The sequence below is a fragment of the Acinonyx jubatus genome, chromosome C2 (genome assembly GCF_027475565.1).
Source record: "Acinonyx jubatus isolate Ajub_Pintada_27869175 chromosome C2, VMU_Ajub_asm_v1.0, whole genome shotgun sequence".
Lineage (NCBI taxonomy): Eukaryota > Metazoa > Chordata > Mammalia > Carnivora > Felidae > Acinonyx > Acinonyx jubatus.
The window spans coordinates 86,045,706-86,065,943 of record NC_069384.1 but is presented as its reverse complement, the minus strand read 5'-3'; the positions used below and the strand labels follow the sequence as shown (position 1 = coordinate 86,065,943).

General features: G+C 38.6%; 3 protein-coding genes across 6 annotated transcripts in view; 2 read left to right on the top strand and 1 right to left on the bottom strand.

Moving 5' to 3' along the window:
* The window catches only part of ACTL6A (actin like 6A), a 29,373-nt gene extending 18,731 nt beyond the window's left edge, over positions 1-10,642 (top strand). For both annotated transcript variants that reach the window (XM_027061384.2, XM_027061385.2), the window contains exons 7-14: positions 71-177; positions 275-364; positions 1,963-2,024; positions 2,301-2,415; positions 2,571-2,651; positions 4,321-4,416; positions 7,829-7,915; positions 9,990-10,642. In XM_027061384.2, coding sequence (XP_026917185.1) covers positions 71-177; positions 275-364; positions 1,963-2,024; positions 2,301-2,415; positions 2,571-2,651; positions 4,321-4,416; positions 7,829-7,915; positions 9,990-10,070 — 719 coding nt within the window. In that variant the 3' untranslated portion in view covers positions 10,071-10,642. The remainder of the gene's footprint in view (positions 1-70; positions 178-274; positions 365-1,962; positions 2,025-2,300; positions 2,416-2,570; positions 2,652-4,320; positions 4,417-7,828; positions 7,916-9,989) is intronic.
* Positions 10,643-10,788: 146 nt separating this feature from the next.
* MRPL47 (mitochondrial ribosomal protein L47) overlaps positions 10,789-20,238 on the bottom strand; it is a 34,764-nt gene continuing 25,314 nt past the window's right edge. For all 3 annotated transcript variants that reach the window (XM_015071028.3, XM_027061386.2, XM_053221189.1), the window contains exons 5-7: positions 18,177-18,307; positions 15,215-15,310; positions 10,789-11,002 (exon numbers count right to left, since the gene is read on the bottom strand). In XM_015071028.3, coding sequence (XP_014926514.1) covers positions 10,879-11,002; positions 15,215-15,310; positions 18,177-18,307 — 351 coding nt within the window. In that variant the 3' untranslated portion in view covers positions 10,789-10,878. The remainder of the gene's footprint in view (positions 11,003-15,214; positions 15,311-18,176; positions 18,308-20,238) is intronic.
* LOC106973889 (non-histone chromosomal protein HMG-17) lies at positions 18,387-18,771 on the top strand. The gene has a single exon (XM_053221191.1). It carries the CDS (start codon positions 18,446-18,448, stop codon positions 18,716-18,718), a length of 273 nt encoding a protein of 90 aa, XP_053077166.1. The 5' UTR covers positions 18,387-18,445; the 3' UTR covers positions 18,719-18,771.

The following is a 20,238-nucleotide window of genomic DNA, read 5'->3' as shown; positions in this document are numbered from 1 at the left end:
CACAGAAGAAATTTGTCCCAGGGAGTTTAGTTTTAATGCTGTCTTAGCCTCGTTTAATCTGTTTTCATAGGCATCGTGAAATCCCCTCTTGCTGGAGACTTTATTACTATGCAATGCAGAGAACTCTTCCAAGAAATGAATATAGAACTGATTCCTCCATATATGATTGCATCAAAAGTAGGTGATGCTTGAATTTTCATTTTGGAATTTATCTCCAGCTCCCCAGCCCCATGTCATGAACTCTCTTAACCTAGTACATGCTCTTGGTACTCAGGAAGCTGTTCGTGAAGGATCTCCAGCAAATTGGAAAAGAAAAGAGAAGTTGCCACAGGTTACAAGGTCTTGGCACAACTACATGTGTAATGTAAGTACCCTTATTTTCTTTACAGGAGTATTACAGGCTCTAAGTTGTGTGTTTTTTGTTTTTTTTGTTTTTTTTAATCTATTTTGAGAGAGAGAGAGAGAGCGAGCGAGCGTGTGAGGAAGGGAGGGGCAGAGAAAGAGGGAGAGAGAATCCCAAGCAGGCTCTGCACCGTCAAGCGCAGAGCCCAATGAGGGGCTTGAGGGCATGAACTGTGAGATCATGACCTGAGCTGAAATCAAGAGTCAGATGCTTAACTGACTGAGCCACCCAGGCACCACCTAGGCTGTAAGTTTTTGAATAGAATGTGAGCACTTCATATTTTTAATGATATTTTGCAAACAAAATTATTATTTTGAGAAGAAAGGGTTGTTTTTGTGTTTGTCAAACTAATTATCTCAACAAACTAGTATATATTCATTTGGATTACTCTGATGAGACCTGGAAGGAACTTTGGTTTTGGAGTAAAAACAAGCATTATGTTACTCTGTACCTTTTTATGTCTAAGAAAATGGTTTTAGTCTATAGAGACCTGGTAGTATGGCTCAGTTATGTTTGCTTTAACATCGGTCAGCCATATAAAAAAAGTGTCCTTATTCATAGCAAGGAGACAGTAAGAGTTTCTTTCACTAAAAAATTCCTCTCTGAACATATACCTTACTGACGGGAGGACAGGTGAGTAAAACCTCTCACACTACAGATGTACATTCATTTCTAATAGTAAAAGGATTTGAAAGTCATAATTTACTATGTGAGGGATATATCCTATCTCACATTTTTTTGCACCTAAGATAAAGATTTTTTGTGGGTGTTCAGTAGAAGGAAAAATTGTGAAGTTGACTAACAGTTTGGCCTAGCTATTAGACAGGATTTTTCTTTAGCAGCCCAGAGGTCACATGTATTTCACAGCAGAATTTTTAATTGTTTTAAACTATGTGCAGTCATTAAAAGTTACATATGATGCCATGTATGTGCACATGTATATACATTCAGAAAATGAAATCTTGCCTTTAAGTCTAGGCTTATTTTTAAGGAAAAAACAATGTTCTGAAACCAGTTTTGTAATGCAGGACTGTGGTAGGTATGGGGGTTTCAGATTGTTTTTATCTCATCAGTGTTCCATAATTGTTGTAATTCAAACATGATATAATTTAGCTTCTAGTTCAAATGCTTAAAATTGGGTTTCTTGATACTCAAGAGTCCTTGCTAGGTAGATTTATAGCCTTGAAATGACATAGCCATCCAGGAATGTGATACGGTTTCATTAAGAAAAGTATTTTAAATACAATGTTACAAAATTATAGGGGCGCCTGGGTGGCTCAGTTGGTTGAGCAACTGACTTCGGCTCAGGTCATGATCTCGTGGTCTGTGAGTTCGAGCCCCACGTTGGGCTCTATGCTGACAGCTCAGCCTGGAGTCTGCTTCGGATTCTGTGTCTCCCTCTCTCTCTGCCCCTTCCCTGCTCATGCTCTGTCTCTCTCTGTCTCAAAAACAAATAAAAACACTAAAAAAAAAAAACAAACATCTCTACAATGTTACAAAAGTATAGATTGCCTGTTTCTAACCTGTTTCTTAAAATTTTTTTTTTTTTTAATCCATAGTGTGTTATCCAGGATTTTCAAGCTTCAGTACTTCAAGTATCAGATTCAACCTATGATGAACAGTATGTCTTCTTGTCTACAAGACTTAAAATAGCTCGTTGAAACCTTCATACTAATCTTCTAAACACCAAATACTTATAAATGAGGAAAGAAATTGATTCGTTTTGTTAAAAATTGTGGAGTATGCTTAACTGGTCTAAACATAAAAAGTTAAGAAATATTGATTAACATAAAAGAAAGATTCTCACTCTGCTTTCTTACAAGTTGATAATTTCTTAGTTTATAATTTTGAAGAATTTTTTTGGTCTTTTGTTTAATGTTGTTTAATATGTTTTCAGAGTAGCTGCACAGATGCCAACTGTTCATTATGAATTCCCCAACGGGTACAACTGTGACTTTGGAGCAGAGCGGTTAAAGATTCCTGAAGGGTTGTTTGACCCTTCCAACGTAAAGGTGTGAGCACTATTTCATAATCAGCTTGGCTTTTCCTGTGTGTGTGCACATCTTGTGTAATTATATAAAACCTACATAAGACCGACTGTAGAGATTTTTGGGTGTGCTGTGTTTGAAGTTCTTCTGTGTGACTACTCATTTTCATTTTGTTGTAGGGATTATCAGGAAATACAATGCTGGGAGTCAGTCACGTTGTCACTACAAGCGTTGGAATGTGTGATATTGACATCAGACCAGTAAGTGTCAGCCTCCTGTTTACGGTATAAAGGTATCTTTTAGGGTAATGAAATGCCCCTGAATCCTTATTTAAGTTGTCAACTTTGGCCATTCACTTTGAAGTCCATTTTAGAATGTGTAAAAATATGAAGTATTAGAAAAGGAAAAATGTAAAACTTTAGAGCTACGGTGTCCAGTGTACTAGCTACCAGCCACATGTGGCAATTCAAATTAAAAGAAGTAAAAATTTAAAATTCCGTTCTTCAGTTGCACTAGCCACATTATAAATGTAACCAATGGCTACTGTATGACATGCAGATAGGGAACATTTCTGTCATCACAGGAAGTTCTTTTGGACAGTGCTGTTCTAGAGAGTTCCTAAAATGTGACAAGCCAAAATATATATTATTGATTTTTTTTTCTATGTAGCAGTTTTGCTGTTTTTATTGTTCAGGAAGGTATGGGTTTAAATTATGTAACTTTTACATGGAGTTTAGATGATCTTCTTACCCTTCGTAATTTTTGTGTTTTGCCAGCTTTTAAATACTAACTCCATATTATACACATATTAATTATTAGATTGATTATATGTTATTTAAACCCTAGATTCAATTTGTAGCCAACATATGTTGCCTTGGTATTGTTGGAGTTGATTCATTTGCTTAGAGCATAGTACTGATAGCTAGGGGTGTATAAAAACCATGTTGTTTCAAAAAAGACTTTTGGATAACTATGCAAAATGTTTGTTTCAACTAGCCACCTAGCAGGCACTTGCTGCTTCTAAGATGATAGGGAGTAAGTATGGAGTAAGTATAAGTGTGTAATAGATAACTTTGTTTTTAGTGTGATTTCTCCTCTCGTTAACTAATGTTAATTGCATTGGAGATGCTTGTTTTCCATTTTTCTTTCAAAAGTTAGATGACTTAGACATCTGGAATACATTTTTAAAATATGAACTTAGCCACTAAAAAAGCATACAGGCTGACATGTATATTGACTAACAGGAATTCAGTAAGAACTTAAAAAAAAAAGGCTGACATTTAGCTTTCTGATCCATACATGTAAATTACAGATAAATATACTCATAAGTAGATTATTTTTTTTTTAGGGAGGTATCAGCATGTGGATTTTGAAAAAGTTCCCATGTGGTTCTGATGCCTAATACCCTGCAAAAAAGAAAGGTCACAGTCATTTTGGCTAGGGATGTTATCAGATTATGCATTATCCATCATAATCATTAAATAATCTCATTGTCTAATTTTAAATACTGCCAACTTCTACATGAGCTTTCTAATATGAAGCCAATATAAAATATACCTCTAAATATTGGCAGCTATCTGCCAAAAATTATGCTTGGGTTTTAGAATAATTGCTTTAAGTTAGTGGTTCTTAAACTTTAATGCACATTAGAATCATCTTGAGTTTTAAACAAACTAACAAAACCTTGATCTGGGCTCCATCCCCAGATTTTTATTTAATTGCCCCCAGGCATTTGACGTTTTATAAATCCCATAAATGAGTTGAATGTGCAGCCAAGACTGAGAGCCACTGGATTAAGCTACTAGGTCTGTATAGAAGTAAAAATATTAAAAAAGAAAGGGTAAACTGTAGAGGAAGACAGTTTTAGTTGTAGTTGTGATTAAAACTTGGAAACATTTGGAACTAATTTGTTTCTGTTTTTTATCTTAGGGTCTCTATGGCAGTGTTATAGTGGCTGGAGGAAACACGCTAATACAGAGCTTTACTGACAGGTTGAATAGAGAGCTCTCTCAGAAAACTCCCCCAGTAAGTTGTTTGTTCTTTAGTGGTATTCTTCAGTCACAGGTATCCTCATCGCTGGTGTAGTCTTACAGATAAGGTTTGTTTTTCAGTAGTCGATTGATATTCTGTGTGTGCTTGATACAGTGTTACTTAAAGTTAATATCCCTTGTTTTCCCAAATTTTCATCCCAAATTTTCATAGATGATATCTTTTAGTTACTCTTGTACTATTTGAATCTTTTATTCGTTGATTCCATCCTTAAGTACCTATAGTGTGCTAGGCACTAGGGCTGTAAATACAGTCCCTGCCCACTAAAGGCTCAGTCTGCTAGGATGAATAGAAATGTAAAAATAATGTGCTAAGTGGTTCAGTATGTCATGAATGAGACACCCTAGGGAACACTGTGGAGCAAGCACTTAACTCCCTCATGAAGAAGCTGTTTGAAGGAATAGGAGTTCAACTGGTTGGTAATTTATGAAAGAACATCTAGGTGGAAGTTATACCATGTGCAGAATATGAAGGGAGGATGGCATATTCCAGTACTTCAAAGTAGCTGGCTTGTAGTCTGCAGAAGTGGGAAGAGTGATATGGCTGGAAAGATGGATGATGTATTGATTTCCTAGGGCTGCTGTAATGAAATACCACAAACTAAAGTAGGTGGCTTCAAACAACAGATAATTTATCCTTTCTCCATTCTGGAAGCTAGAAGTCTGAAATCCACATGTCCACAGGGCCATGCTCGCTCTGAAATGTAGAGCTGAGAATTCTTCTTTTCCCTCTTCTTAGCATCTGATGGTTTGCCAGCAATCCTTTGTTGTTTCTTGGATTGCAGCTCCAACACTTCAGTCTGTCTCCATTGTCAGAGGGCATTCTCTCACAGATCTGTTCTCTTTATTATAAAAACTCCAGGGAGGTGCCTGAGTGGCTCGGTTGGTTAGGCATCTTGACTGTGGCTCAGGTCATGATCTCATGGTTCGTGTGTTTGAGCCCCGTGTTGGGCTCTGTGCTGACAGCTCAGAGCCTGGAGCCTGCTTCAGATTCTGTGTCTCCCTCTCTCTGTCCCTCTCCCACTAGCTCCCTTTCTCTCTCTCTCTCTCAAAAATAAACATTAAAAGAAACCCCAAAATTCCACAGTCATATGGGATTAAGGACCTACTCTGCTCCAGTATGACTTATCTTTTTTTTTTTTTTTAATTTTTTTTTTTCCCAACATTTATTTATTTTTGGGACAGAGAGAGACAGAGCATGAACGGGGGAGGGGCAGAGAGAGAGGGAGACACAGAATCGGAAACAGGCTCCAGGCTCTGAGCCATCAGCCCAGAGCCTGATGCGGGGCTCGAACTCATGGACCGCGAGATCGTGACCTGGCTGAAGTCGGACGCTTAACCAACTGCGCCACCCAGGCGCCCCTCTTTTTTTTTTTTTTTTAATTAATGTTTATTTATTTCAAGAGAAAGAGTGCAAGCGGGAGAGGGGCAGAGAGGGGGGCGGGGAGAGAATCCCAAGCAGGCTCCTTGCTGCCAGAGGAGAGCCCAATGCAGGGCTTGATCCTATGAATCATGAGATCATGACCTGAGCCAAAATCAAGAGTCAAGACACTCAACCAACTGAGCCATCCAGGTACCCCACCAATATGACCTTATCTTAACTTGTATCCTAATTACATCTGCAAAGAACCTATTTCTAAATTATGTCACATTCACAGGCACCAGGGATTAGAACTTCAACATATCTCTTTGGAGGACACTGTTCCACCCACACAGTTGGGTATCAGGTCATGTTGCTTATTAATAGGGAACTTACAGAATAAAATTTGGCAGGGGACTGCAGAGCTCCTATGTTTTAAAAAGATCACTGGGTGCATTGTGACAACTTTTAAAAGGATTAGAAGAATGTGGTTTGGGGAGAAAGTCTGGTACCCATTGATAACAGAGTAGTAGTCATAATCTTTATTTAAAAAAAAAAATGTTTGTTTATTTTGAGAGAGAGAGAATGCACAAGCAGGCAGGGCCAGAGAGAAAGGGAGAGAGAGAGAATCCCAAGTAGGTTCCACACTGTCAGCACATAGCCTGACACGGGGCTCGATCTCACAAATCATGAGATGACCTGGGCCGAAATCAAGAATCAGATGCTCAACCCACTGAGCCACACACGCTCCCCTAGTCATAATCTTTAGATTTTAAAACTTTTATCAAGTAGTTTTTTGTATGGTACTTTGTATTAGTTATTACATCAAAGGAAACTTAGGGGTTACATGGGTCCTAATAGTATCTGTAGAATTTGTATATTTGGCAGTCTTTTTGTTTCTCATACAAAGGAACATTTTACATATGGCACATTTTTGTAATTATTAAGTTGTTATGTAAATACTGATATAGGCACAAGATTGACACTTGAATTGTATTTACTACATTCTTGGAGATATAGTCTGATCTGGAATAGAACTTAATTATAATACTAATCATTAGATTTGATAATAAGTCCCAGAATAACAAATACAGACCTGGGCTGTCCAAGGTCTTGGTCAAGAGCAGTTAGATATTATCCATCTCATTTAGAAGACAATTAAAAATAGATGAAATAACAGGAAAAAATTCCATTGCGACAGATACCCAGCAGTTCCTCATCTACAAAAATCCATATTCATCCCTCCTGCTCCCAGCACCCTCTCCTCCCATATCACTTATTTTACTCCTGAAACATATACATTTATTTCACTGTTGTATGAACACAAACTATGTGTTCATATAAAATAATAGAGTATCAACAATTTAAGAACTATCCCTGGAAACAAAGTCCTAGGTAGGGGGAAAATCTCTTGATGCAGGGAGACAGGAAGCAATAGTACTGAGCCACAAAACCATGTTTATCAAGAGAGTGTGAGTTCAAAACATAAACACTCATTTGGGAGGAAAGCAGTTATGAATAAAAAACCTGAGATCTAATGTCTGCATTTTGATGTGGAAGTGGAGTGGGGGGAGTGACCTAAGATAGGGGGAATTAGGATAAGATACTAAAAAAGTAGTTAGAAAGGTGAGGACTATAGAAAGGGTGGCAGGTTGGGACAGTAATGGTATTTGGTATTGGAAGAAATGGAATACCACATGAAGCACTTAGCACGATACCTGATTTATAGGTAAGTGTTAAGTATGTGTTTGCTGTTATTCTAGGATATTGTTGTGAATGCCATATTCTTTAGTACGCAGTTTTCTAAGGTTGATGTAATTATTAAATATTATACATTAAAAACCATAATCAAAGTACTTTCTATATAGTAATTCAACCTATGCCTACTATTAGCCTAGCTTTTGCAAAATAATCACGTGTAACTGGTGTTTGAACCAATTGTTAAGAAGTCCTCAAAGTTGAATTTTTTGAATTGAGTCACCTGTTTTACTTGATTGTACTAATACTTATTCTTCCCTCTCTATTTTAGAGTATGCGGTTGAAATTGATTGCAAATAATACAACAGTAGAACGGAGGTTTAGTTCATGGATTGGTGGCTCCATTCTAGCATCTTTGGTTAGTAAACTACTTTGAAAAATAGTCTTATTGAATGATTTAAGTGTACCAGTGAATATAAACTAAGTTTAGTAAAAAGACTAAAAATAATTTCAGTGCATCATTTATCTTTGTATAACTATCAAATGAATTACATGTTCTAATTTAACAAAATGCTTTAGTGCCTTATCAGTTGCTATTTGTCAGCCTAATTTCAGTTTCCCTTCTCAAAGGTGGGGATTCTACTAACATATTTGTGCCCTTTCATACTCCCATTGGAACTGGTCAGGACTTAAATCATTCCTTCTCAGGTTCTGGTTGTTCCCTGGCCTCCTGGTGAGGTTGAGGAAGTCAGGAGTTGGTTCTTCGGGCAAATGGCTGAAGTCATGGTGCTGGGTTTTTCACATTGCTCAGATGGGTGCCTGCCTTGAATCAGGAGGAAAAGTCCTTGTATTTATCTGCACCCTAGACTTGGGGAATTTCCCCTTCACCTCAGAGCAGCCAAAGTAAATGTCAGGAAGTACTTTTTTTTTTTCTTTTTTGAGAGCAAGAGAGAGAGGGCACAAGTGAGCGAGGGGGCAGAGAGAGAGAGAGAGAATCCCAGGAGGGGAAGAGAGAGATGGGGCTTGCCTGAAGCAGGGCCTGTTTTTGTTTTTTACCGGAAGCAGGGCTGGTTGGTGTTTACCTGATGCGGGGTTCGATCTCATGAACTGTGAGATCATGACCTGAGCCAAAGTCAGATGCTTAACTACTGAGCCACCCAGGTGCCTTCATGAAGTATTTCTATTAAACAATTAAAAAAAAAATTCTTTTTTAACATTTATTTTTGAGAGAGAGCACGAGCAGTAGAGGGGCAGAGAGGGGAGATACAGAATCCAAAGCAGGCTCCAGGCTCTGAGCTGTCAGCACAGAGCCCAACGTGGGGCTTGAACCCACAGACCCTGAGATCATGACCCAAGCCAAAGTTGGACATTTAGCCAACTGAGCCACCCAGGAGCCCCACTCCTAAACCTTTTTAAGCTAGTAAAAGTTTATAATAATACATGAGTGTATTATTATACATAAATGTATTATAGACATAAGTGTATGTATTCTATTTCCAGTCTTTTAATAGATCTTAGATCAAAGCTGGATACCACTGCAAGTCCACTTGAATAGAGTTAATCTTAGAGAATGGATTTTTCCTGCTTATATGTTTTATTTTTAATGTAGCCTAGGTTTCTTCCTTCTTTGGTTATTTTCCTCCTTTCCATCTTCTATAGTGCTTATGCACTATATTTATTGTGTGTGTTCCTGTAAAACTTTATCCTACTCCTGATGAGCACTTTTGAGGGTTTTTTTTTTTTTTTTTAAGTTTTATGTTTATTTTTGAGAGAGTATGAGCCAGGGAGGGGCCAGAGACAGAATCCCAAGCAGGCTCCTTGCTGCCAGCGCAGAGCCTAACACAGGGCTCGAACCCATGAACCATGAGCTCATGACCTGAGTTGAAATCAAGAGTCAGACACTTAATTGACTGAACCACCCAGGCACCCCAAGCACTTCTGAGTTCTAAATGCTGCCATTAGTTAAGCGTTAGAACATCAATTCTGTACTGGGAGGAAACCTTCCGACAGTTTCTATTGTTGCCTCAGGTTGGCACCAAGCCATCATAGCTAAACCATCCATCTTCCTTTCACAGCCATTTTCTAAATCCTCATGACAGTTTAATAGGTATAGAAAGACTTATTCTTTCTAAATCATGTTTCTGGGTGTTCTAGAGGAGGGCAGAAATAAGGGAATAAGGGAGTACTATTTGGGGGAGGGGCTTAAGCGTTCTGCAAGATCAGTTGTTTATTTTTTGAGAGACAGAGTGTGAGCAGGGGAGGGGCAGAAAGAGAAGGAGTTACAAAATCCAGAGCAGGCTCCAGTTTCTGAGCTATCAACAGAGAGCCTGACGTGGGGCTTGAACTCACGAACAGTGAGATCATGACCTGAGGCGAAGCTGGATACTTAACCGAGCCACCCAGGCGCCCCAAAATCAGTTATGAAAAAGATAATTTAAAAAGTATGTTCTAACAAAAAGGCACAATATATAATTTTTCTTTCCATTTTACAGGGCACCTTTCAACAGATGTGGATTTCCAAACAAGAATATGAAGAAGGAGGGAAGCAGTGTGTAGAAAGGAAATGCCCTTGAGGAGAGTTCCCAGACCTCTGACTTCCCGTGTCACCTTAAGTTCCACAGCTTTAGTGTACTCAGGAAAAGAGTGACCATCTTTTGTAGAATGTTTATACATTTTTGCATATTTCAATTTCCACTTAAATTTTTTAAGGCTTTAACTGGCTCTATAAATTAAGATAAGTTTGTGCTTTCCTTGAAATGCACTTATTCTTATTACAAGCATTTTATAATTTTGTATAAATGTCTATTTTCTCTAAATATTTTGCTTTCAGTAAAATGCTTTTCAACTCTGTTTAGTATATTAATTACCAGTGATTGGTAGAATTGGTTTTTATTGACTAGTAAAATTTACTGCCTATGCTTTTTACCTTAGGCTTGCAAAATTAAATAAAAGTTATTAGCCATTAGAAATGTTTTGAATTATTGTTGTGTTGTGACTTAACTACTTTAAGTTTTACTAAATATATTTATATTATTTTGAGTGAAAGTACTCATTGTTTATTAAAAGTAATGTCCACACCCCCTTCATATGCTATTAATATAATAGTAGAAATGTTACCTGAATTCCAAAAATGACCTTACTGCCTTTGCTATTGCAGTTGACATCACTTTCCCACTCTAAGGTACAGGTGATGTTAAAGTTTGCTTAGATGTCAGAATTTTTAACTTCCAGAGTTAGCATGCCATATTAACCCTTAAACCAGTTGAGATAGTCATTTAACTAAAAACACAATTTCTTTATAAATTACTTAATACATATTTACTTTTGTATATAGATTGTTATCCAAGGAAAACAAAATAGTAACTTCAGAATTCAGACATCTTAGACAACACTTGACTTCTCGGCTTCAGAATGACGTGGAAACTTTTCCTGAAGAAATTTTTCTTTCTTTTTCTCTAAACTTTTCTTCCTTGCTTCAATGCGGGCTTGTTTCTCAATTCTCAATCTAGAATAAAAGCATAACACCAATTTATACAAAAATATTTCCCTGTTACTCAATGTTCTCAAAGGATATCCAAATCAATTACTTAAAAGCCTCAATAATGCTAGTCTTCGTATTAGGTGTGTCATGTATATTATTATTATTATTATTTTTTTTTTTAAAGACTTTATTTTTAAGTAATGTCTTTACCCAACAAGGGACTCACAACCCCAAGATCAAGAGTTGCATGCTCTACTGACTGGGCTAGTCAGGTGTTCCCATGTATGTTATTAAACTTGAATAATCACTGTAAACCTACATAAGTCAAAGATAAACTTACAATCAAAAGCATTTGTAACCCTACACCAATGCTTCCTATTTCCTACATAGAAAGAAATGAACAGATCTTATGAGCCTGTAGCAGACTGGGCTACCTTTTCTCCTCTTTTAAAAACACCAGTTTTATTGAATACAATAGATTTTTTGTATCCTGTGATACATCCTGAGACTTTTTTGAATTCCTTAATTCCAAATACCTCAGTCTACCATATCATTTTCCCTACAACAAAGAGAAAACTATGCTAAGAGATGACGGTTAGGTGCTAGACTGGTCCCTATGTGAGTTTGCATTCCAGAGCAGGAAGCATTTGTGCCTCAGCTAAATTATTTTGACCTCTAGGGTCACTTAAGACAAAGTTGCAAATGATAAATTCATAGATGCCAAGCCACTACTGTACTTAAGACAAGATTTTGCAGGATATTTTATTGATCACTAGGCATGAGTATATTTTAAAACAACATAAGAGATCATAGTAACTTACTTAGTATGGTCACAGAAATTTGAGCCAAGAATTCTATTTGGGTGAAGACCAAGATAGGTGTGTACTTTAAAAATATAAGCTATTTTGTAATTTAAGTATAAAGATCAAGCAAAGCTGAAATCAGATTACTCATGATAGTCCTCAGTCTTTGCTCCAACTAAATTTTGGCCGTTAAAAAAAATAAGCCCATAAAAATAAAGAATAAAGGTTTGCTATTCTGATTTTTTTGATGTTAATTTTTGAGAGACCGCATGCATGAGCGCAGGAGGGCAGAGAGAGAAGGAGACAGGATCTGAAGCGGGCTCTATACTGACAGCAGCGAGCCGGAAGCGAGGCTCAAACTCATGAACCATGAGACCATGACCTGAGCCAAAGTTGGACGTTTAACTGACTGAACCACCTTGGCGCCTCAAGGTTTGCTATTCTTAAGAATATTCAGAAGATTATGATGCATGCCCTGAAGGTAAGGCTAAAAAAGATAGGTTCAAAAATAGAACAATTAGGATATGTATTAGGCCTGTAAAAGCAACACTGGATTCATAAATTCTCATACATAGTCGTTTATAGCTTCACCTTATATGACTAAGGGACAAAAGGACCAATGGCACGGTAGGTCTAGAGAAGTTGTAGAGGAAAAAAAAATGCAGTTAAATGTCTTCAACGGCTTAGTATCTGAACTGGGCCTTAAAATGTGAATGGTGGACGGGGCACTTGGGAGGCTCAGTCAGTTAAGCACCGGACTTTGGCTCAGGTCATGATCTCACTGTTCAGGAGTTCGAGCCCCACGTTGGGCTCTGTGCTGACAGCTTGGAGCCTGGAGCCTGCTTCAGATTCTAGATCTCCCTCTCTCTCTGTTCCTCCCCCACTCATGCGTTCTCTATCTGTAAAATAAAGATTAAAAAAAATTTTTTTTAAATGTGAATGGTAGAAGGATTTCAGAGCTGTACATAAAAGAGGGGAAAATGAGCAAGACTGTTTAGGAAACAAGGAGAAAGGTCTGACTTTGATGAGGGTAAGCAGGTAAGACTTAAAGTGTGGGAACCCTGGGTGGGAAGGAGTTTGGATTTATCTGTAGACAAGAAGCAACTATAGGTTTCTGAACAGGTTATGTGATAAAAAGGTTTGAGGAGAATTAGCCAGGAAGCAGTATTTGAATGGACTGGAGTGAGGAAGAGGTTCAATAATTTATCTTGATGAAGAGGGAGGGCACCAGGGCAGAGACAGTGGGAGCACAAAGGACAGATCCTGGAGACCTTCTGCAGGAAGAATGAAATCAAAGACTGACTGCTTCTAGGGCACTGATGATGAAAAATGCCCATGTAGAATGGATATATATTTAAGGGGTGCTGGACCTCATTCCACTGGTGGTGGTCCCCCCATCTCTACCCTCCCATCAAGCAATTCTCAGACACCAGCAGAATAAGCAACAGTTCAACTCCATTCTGACACTACGTGGAGATCGTGTCAGAGGTTGTCACACATGCTTCTTAACCAACGACTTGCCACAGATCAGACGTTCCCACAACTCCCTCTTTGGACTTCAGACAGCAGTCACAAGTCCAGGCTCTTACCTGTACTTTAAATCAGAGGCTACCAAGACCTCCTCCGTGGGTTCGATTAATTTGCTAGAGTCACTCACAGAACTCAGGAAACCCCTTTACTCACTATTATGGATTTATTATAAAAGGATATGAACTCAGGAGTAGCCAGACATGAGGTACACAGGACAAGGAGTGGGGAGAGGGCATGAGGCTTCCATGCCCTCTTCTAGGCACCCCACTCTCCTCCAGTCTCCATATGCTCACCAACAGAAAAGCTCCCTGAACCCTATCCTTTCTACAGAGGCCTCATTACACAGGCACAGTTGATTAAAGCAAATCATTGTCCATTGGCTACCGATTCACCTCCAGCCCTGTTCCCCTCTCCAGAAGTCAGGCTGTGGGACTGAAAGTTTCAACCATCTATTCCAAGTTGGTTCCTCTAGCAATTAGCCCCCATTCTTAGGTGCTCCCCAAAAACCATGTCATTAACATAACAAAAGATACCACCCCACCTAGAAAATTCCAAGGGTTTTAGGAGTCCTGTGTCAGGAACAAGGAGGAAGACCAAATATATGTACCTTTTATTATAAATCACATCACAAAGATAAAACTGAAAATGAGGAGAGGGAGCTGGTTTAATGGGGAAGATAAAAAAAAATTTTTTTTTTTTTAACATTTATTTATTTTTGAGACAGAGACAGAGCATGAACGGGGGAGGGTCAGAGAGAGGGAGACACAGAATCCGAAACAGGCTCCAGGCTCTGAGCCGTCAGCACAGAGCCCGACGTGGGGCTCGAACTCACGGACCGTGAGATCATGACCTGAGCCGAAGTCGGCCGCTTAACCGACTGAGCCACCCAGGCGCCCCAAGATAAAAATTTTTAATTGTGATTCTAAAATGTACCAAGACACCTTAAAGCCAGTTTAAAGATATATTTCATTCCTGTTTAAATTATTTTTTTAAGTGTTTTTATTTGTTTGGTATGGAAACAAGCTCTTGGGAGAGAACATCAGTTTTTAAAGAACTCTTGATGAAAGTAGATTGTATTATCTAAGGCAGTTGTTACAAGCTGTGGTTTTTGTGCTGCTAGAATTTCCTTCTTAAATTTCCAGCTGCTTTCCTGCTTGAATTCTGACCTCTAGCACCTTTAGCCAGTAACTTTGAAGTTTTCCCCACCCAGCTTCTCTCTGCAGCCACAGACAGCCATGGAAGTTGAGTAGCATGCTTGCCCTGAAACCACAAACTTGTAATTCTTTCCCCTTCCAACTTCAATTTGGTTTCTGTCTGCTTTTGGATGTGGATCCAGTGTTCTAAAATAGCCATTTTCTAAAATGTTTCATTTTTATAATTATTAGCTGGGGGCTCATGGGACCACTTCATTCCTCTATAACAGAAGCCCTATAATAAACCTCATGCAGAAAAAAAATTGTTGTAGTGAATATTTGGAAACCACCATTCGGCAGGGTAACATGACGGCAGACATAATACATCAGGCTCGTCTCCTCACCCTACCCCTTTTCATTTCATCAATCTTGCAGTAACATGAGCTCATATCTTATGTAACCGAAGTATTTAGACCTTCCTTTTCACATTACAGAAAGACTTAGTAACGTACTTACATACAGACTGATGAATAGAAAGGCAATAAAACTTTTTGAAAGGATATACACTAGAATGTTAACAAGTTATTTTTGGATGATGAGATTATGTAAGATTTTAATTTCATCTTTTCTACCCGATTTTTCTATTTTTTCCACAATACACATGTATTACTTATGTAAAAGCTTAACTTACTACTTATGTAAAAGCTTAACTTGTGTTATCTGATATAAAGGTAAGTTTTGTTACTAAAGGGTATTTGGGTTGTGCTCACCTCATAAAACGTTCCACATAGGGCATTGCAAAGAATCGTTTCCTGTTGTATCTTTTATTTAGGTACCAAGGTATAGGCCACTGCTTGAACTTGTGCCTGCCAAGAAAGCAAAGAGATATTGCCTTAATAGAAGATATTTCATACATTTTTCATTTTTTACAAATAGTTTTAGCCATCTTTGAGCTAAATATATTTTCAATAAAATGAGATGTAATTGGCTTTTAAAAGATTTTTACAATTTTTATAAATTATGAAATACTCTAAACTTAGAAAAAAGTACAGACATGAACCCACTGAGTTCATGAGTGTACGTATGTTTTGCAATGTCTGCTTCAGATCACTTTTGAAAAAATATATATCAAAACTTAAAGACACAGGTTAAGTTCTGTATTTCCACAGCAGCTCTGAGCCGTACACTGGAGTGTATCACTACCAGATGTATTTCATACTTTTACTCCATACATATGTATGTATGTACTTACTTTATATACACATGTATATACATACATACACAATATATAATACATACAAGTGTATGTATAGTTTTTTGCTTTTAAATTATAAATAAATTGCACCAACTGACGTAGGTATCTACATTTATCTCAACACAATGAAACCTAAAAAATCATAATGTTGAGCGGGAAAAAGAAAGTTGTGAATTCATACTATATATAACATTCACTTGAAAGTACTTCAATGAAAAAAGTAACAAAAGGATTAATTTCAGGCCATTTAACCAATCTTTTCTGATTGGTTAAATCCAGGATTAATCTGTAATATTAGAAGCCAAAGTTCCAATCTCTTTATAAAAATTTCAGCCTTTACTACATAATGTGACAGTGCCACAAGAAATTTGGACCACTGCTTTAAGCAGGATAGATAACGGTACTGTATTTCCCTCAGTTCATCAGGATGACAATCTACTACTCCTCAATAGACAAGGGCATGACGTGTCCAAAAAGTAATCTCCGATATTACTGCCACATGTTCTTTTGACAGAAAAAAAAATTTAGATGAAATGTGTTTAAGAAGGAGCTCTGTATTTAAAAGGCTACCTTAAATATTATAACATGGAATAAAAAATTAGGGAAAAGGTACTGGAATTAATAATGTTTTGAGTTAATAAGCTATGTTGGAAAGATGATATAATTACTACTTTGTTTAGCTCTGGAAAAGTTAAAAAGCAAAATTTTAAAAACCTAGAAGAGATTAGCACTCATACAGATTCTCTCCTCTATCCTCACCCTTCCCTAACTGACCTCAATTGTATTAATCCAAATAAAAATGAGAAAATAAAGTTTCTAGTTAGACATTTTGGTAATTTCTCTTTTCTGTACTGGATTATACCATTGCAGACATACCGCTACTCCCCTACAGTTTGCTCCAAGCAGCCCTATTACTGCAAACTCAATTAAAAAAGACCACCAGGTACACCTGGGTGATTCAGTCAGATGAGCGTCCAACTCTTGATTTCGGCTCTGGTCACGATCCCAGGGTTGTGAGATTAAGCCCCATGTCGGGCTCCATGGAGCCCGGGGAACCTGCTTGAGGGGAACCTGCTTGAGATTCTCTCTCTCTCTCTCTCTCTCTCTCTCTCTCTCCCTCTCTCTCTCCCTCTCCCTCTCTCTCTCTCTCTCTCTCTCCCTCCCTCCCTCCCTCCCCCCAACTTGTGCACTCTCTCTTTAAAAAAAAAAAAAAGAGCCTATCAAATGAATAAGCACTACTATGTGGTATAATTTCAAGAGTACAGGGAGGGTCTCTTATTTTGCTATGCCTCTTTTGCTGACCAACATTAAAAATTCTACTAAGTATGCTTCCTTTTAGCAGCTCAAACCAAATGTAAATAAAGCCCTGAAGACAGAGACTACACTGGGTCTCCTCATTTATTTATACCTCAGTTTGAATGTTTATTATCAGATCCTTTCCCAGGGTCTGACAGGACTTCGGGAGCTAGACACAGGACAAAAGGTGGAAAAGACTAATGAAAATAAACAGTTTCATAATTTGAACTAGGGCTTATCCTGATATGGCAGCAATGCTTTTTTTGAAAAGGGTTCATGTGGCCTTATTCCCTGAAAACTCTTTTTTTTGAGAACTTTTTTTTAATCTCAAATTCTTTTTTTTAATTAAAAAAATTTTTTTATTGTTTATTTTTGAGAGAGAGACAGAGCGTGAGCTGGGGAACGGCAGAGAGAGAGGGAGACACAGAATCCCACGTAGGCTCCAGGCTCTGAGCTGTCAGCACAGAGCCCGACACGGGGCTCAAATTCACGAATCATGAGATTATGACCTGAGCCGAAGTCGGCAGCTTAACCAACTGAGCCACCCAGGCACCCCTAATCTCAAGTTCTTAATGGGCAGGTGCATGTCCTAAAATTAGCTTCATGGTGTTTATTAATGCTCTATAATTCTATGTGCATATGTACATTTCTCTGGGTAAAAGATCTATAACTTTCACCAGATTCCCAAAAGGTCACATGATTGACAGAAGATTAAGCACCACTGTTATAAAGAACCTACAGGGGCACCTGGGTGGCTCAGTCGGTTGGGCGTCTGACTTTGGCTCAGGTCATGATCTCACAGCTTGTGAGTTCAAGCCCTACATTGGGTTCTGTGCTGACAGCTCAGAGCCTGGAGCCTGCTTCAGATTCTATGCCTCCCTCTCTCTGTGTCCCTCCCCTGTTGTACTCTGTCTCTCACTCAAAAATAAATAGATAAAAAAAATTAAAAAGTAAAAAAAAACTAAAAATAATTGAATCATGAGAATGGGGTGCCTGGGCTACCAAATAAAGCTACCTTCATTCATATCCTGGGGTTCCAAAGGGGTCTGGAGACTTCTGTTTACATTAGATACATCTGTAATAAATTTCATATAAGAGTTTTTGTAAAAGATACCGGACAGGAGAATGGGGCATGAGATTTCCACTCTCATCTTAGAAAAACCACAGTGGAAACTATGTACCAGATGATTCTTCCAAAGATGTCTCTTCTCCAGGCACCAGGTCTAGCTTTTTCTTGACCAGTCTGAAGAAGTCTTAGGGCATCCTCTCTTTCCTGGACAACTTTATCTAAGGCATCCATGGAATCTGTTACCTGGTAAGAGATTAGGAAGATACAATTTCAACAATCACCTACAACAGAAAGGTGGGGAGAAGGACCCCGGGCCCCACCAAAGTTTGTGCTCCACTGAATCCCCACATCCAGTGCCTATGTCCTGCCACAGTCGCCACCATGCCCAAGAGAAAGAATGAAGGGGATGCTAAAGGACATAAAGCCAAGGTGAAGGATGAGCCACAGAGAAGATGTGCGAGATTTCCTGCTAAACCTGCTCCTCCAAAGCCAGAGCCCAAACCTAAAAAGGCCCCTGCACAAAAGGGAGAGAAGGTACCCAAAGGGAAAAAGGGGAAAGCTGATGCTGGCAAGGATGGGGATGGCCCTACAGAAAACAGAGATGCCAAAACAGACCAGGCACAGAAAGCTGAGGGTGTTGGAGATACCAAGTGAAGTGTGTGATTTTTGATAACCGTGTACTTCTGGTGACTGTACAGTTTGAAATACTATTTATCAAGTTTTATAAAAATGCAGAATTGTCTTCTACTTAAAAAAAATTTTTTTTTAAATATTTATTTATTTTTGAGAGAAAGAGAGAGCATGAGCAGGGGAGGGGCAGATAAAGAGGGAATCGGAAGCAGGCTCCAGGCTCTGAGCTGTCAACACAGAACCCAATGCGGGGCTTGAACTCGTGGACCATGAGATCATGACCTGAGTGGAAGTCGGACGCTTAACCAACTGAGCCACCCACGTGCCCCGTGTTTTACTTTTTTTTTTTAAGCTATGTTGTTAGCACAAAGAACACTTCATTGTTGTTTTGAGGGAGGGCATATGTCACTAACAGAGTATCTCCAAAGCTAGATTGATACAAGGGAAAAAACACCCTTCCCTTCTAGTTTTGAGAAACTTCCTCCTGGCTTCCAGGAGGAGGGATTCCTTGATGTCAACCCACATTAGCCACCTTGGCACAAATGCCTTGTGGTGTGGAAAAACTAAAATTCATTAAAAAAAATTCTTTTTGGATGTTTTTTATTTTTGAGAGAGGGACAGTGAGCAGGAGAGAGAGAGAGAGAGAGAGAGGCAGAGAGAGAGAGAGGCAGAGAGAGGGAGAGAATCCCAAGCAGGCTCCATGCCGTCAGTGTAGAGCCTGACACAAGGCTCGATCCCACGAACCCGCGAGATCATGACCTGAGCTGAGATCAAGAGTTGGACACTTAACCAACTGAGCCACCCAGGTGCCCCGACACAGATGTTCCTACTTGATTGGCAGCTGCTGCTATTACAGAGAATGGAATATCAGTCTACCCTGATCCTACTTTCCAATGATCCATCAAGATGCAAGAAGATCCTACTGGAACCCCTATTTATTTTTATCTCTTTGTTTTAACATTTCTATTGAAGTTTAAAATGTATACAGTAACATATTAGCAGGGCAAAATATATTCTTTATAAATAAATATTCATCTTTGGGGACTCTAATGACAGATGAGCTAAATTTTTTCATAGCTCTAAATACTGAGGCATTTTTTCGGTTATGTGTATTACCTGTGAGCATCATAACAAATAGAAATACTGTATACACACATTTGTTTCTTTTAAGAGCCCTCAAAAACAGGGTGGCAGATTAGATTATAAAGCTAAACTTCCAGGTAGCTGCAGCATCCAAAAGAGATGTGAAAGCCACAAATTTAGATAGACTACCTCATAACCTGTATACGCAGCTCACACTCTATGTATCTGCTCTCCCCTACTTCAATCAAAGCCACACTGAGCAGCTGAATCCACACGTACCTCCTCTTCTCCTCTTAACTGGATGAATTTCTACAAAACCCCTGAGAAATAAAAGATGGGTGAGAATGGTGAATCCTATTTGGAAGACAGACAAACTTAGAAGAGTGAAGTGCCGTGTAGCCCTTAGGAACCTAGTGAGACTGGCTGTTCACCGACTACATTAGGGTTTGCTCATGCAAGGT

What these genes read in the sequence shown, in the direction of transcription:
- LOC106973889 (XM_053221191.1), top strand. Translation starts at nt 18,446, where the DNA reads ATGCCCAAGAGAAAGAATGAAGGGGATGCTAAAGGACATAAAGCCAAG.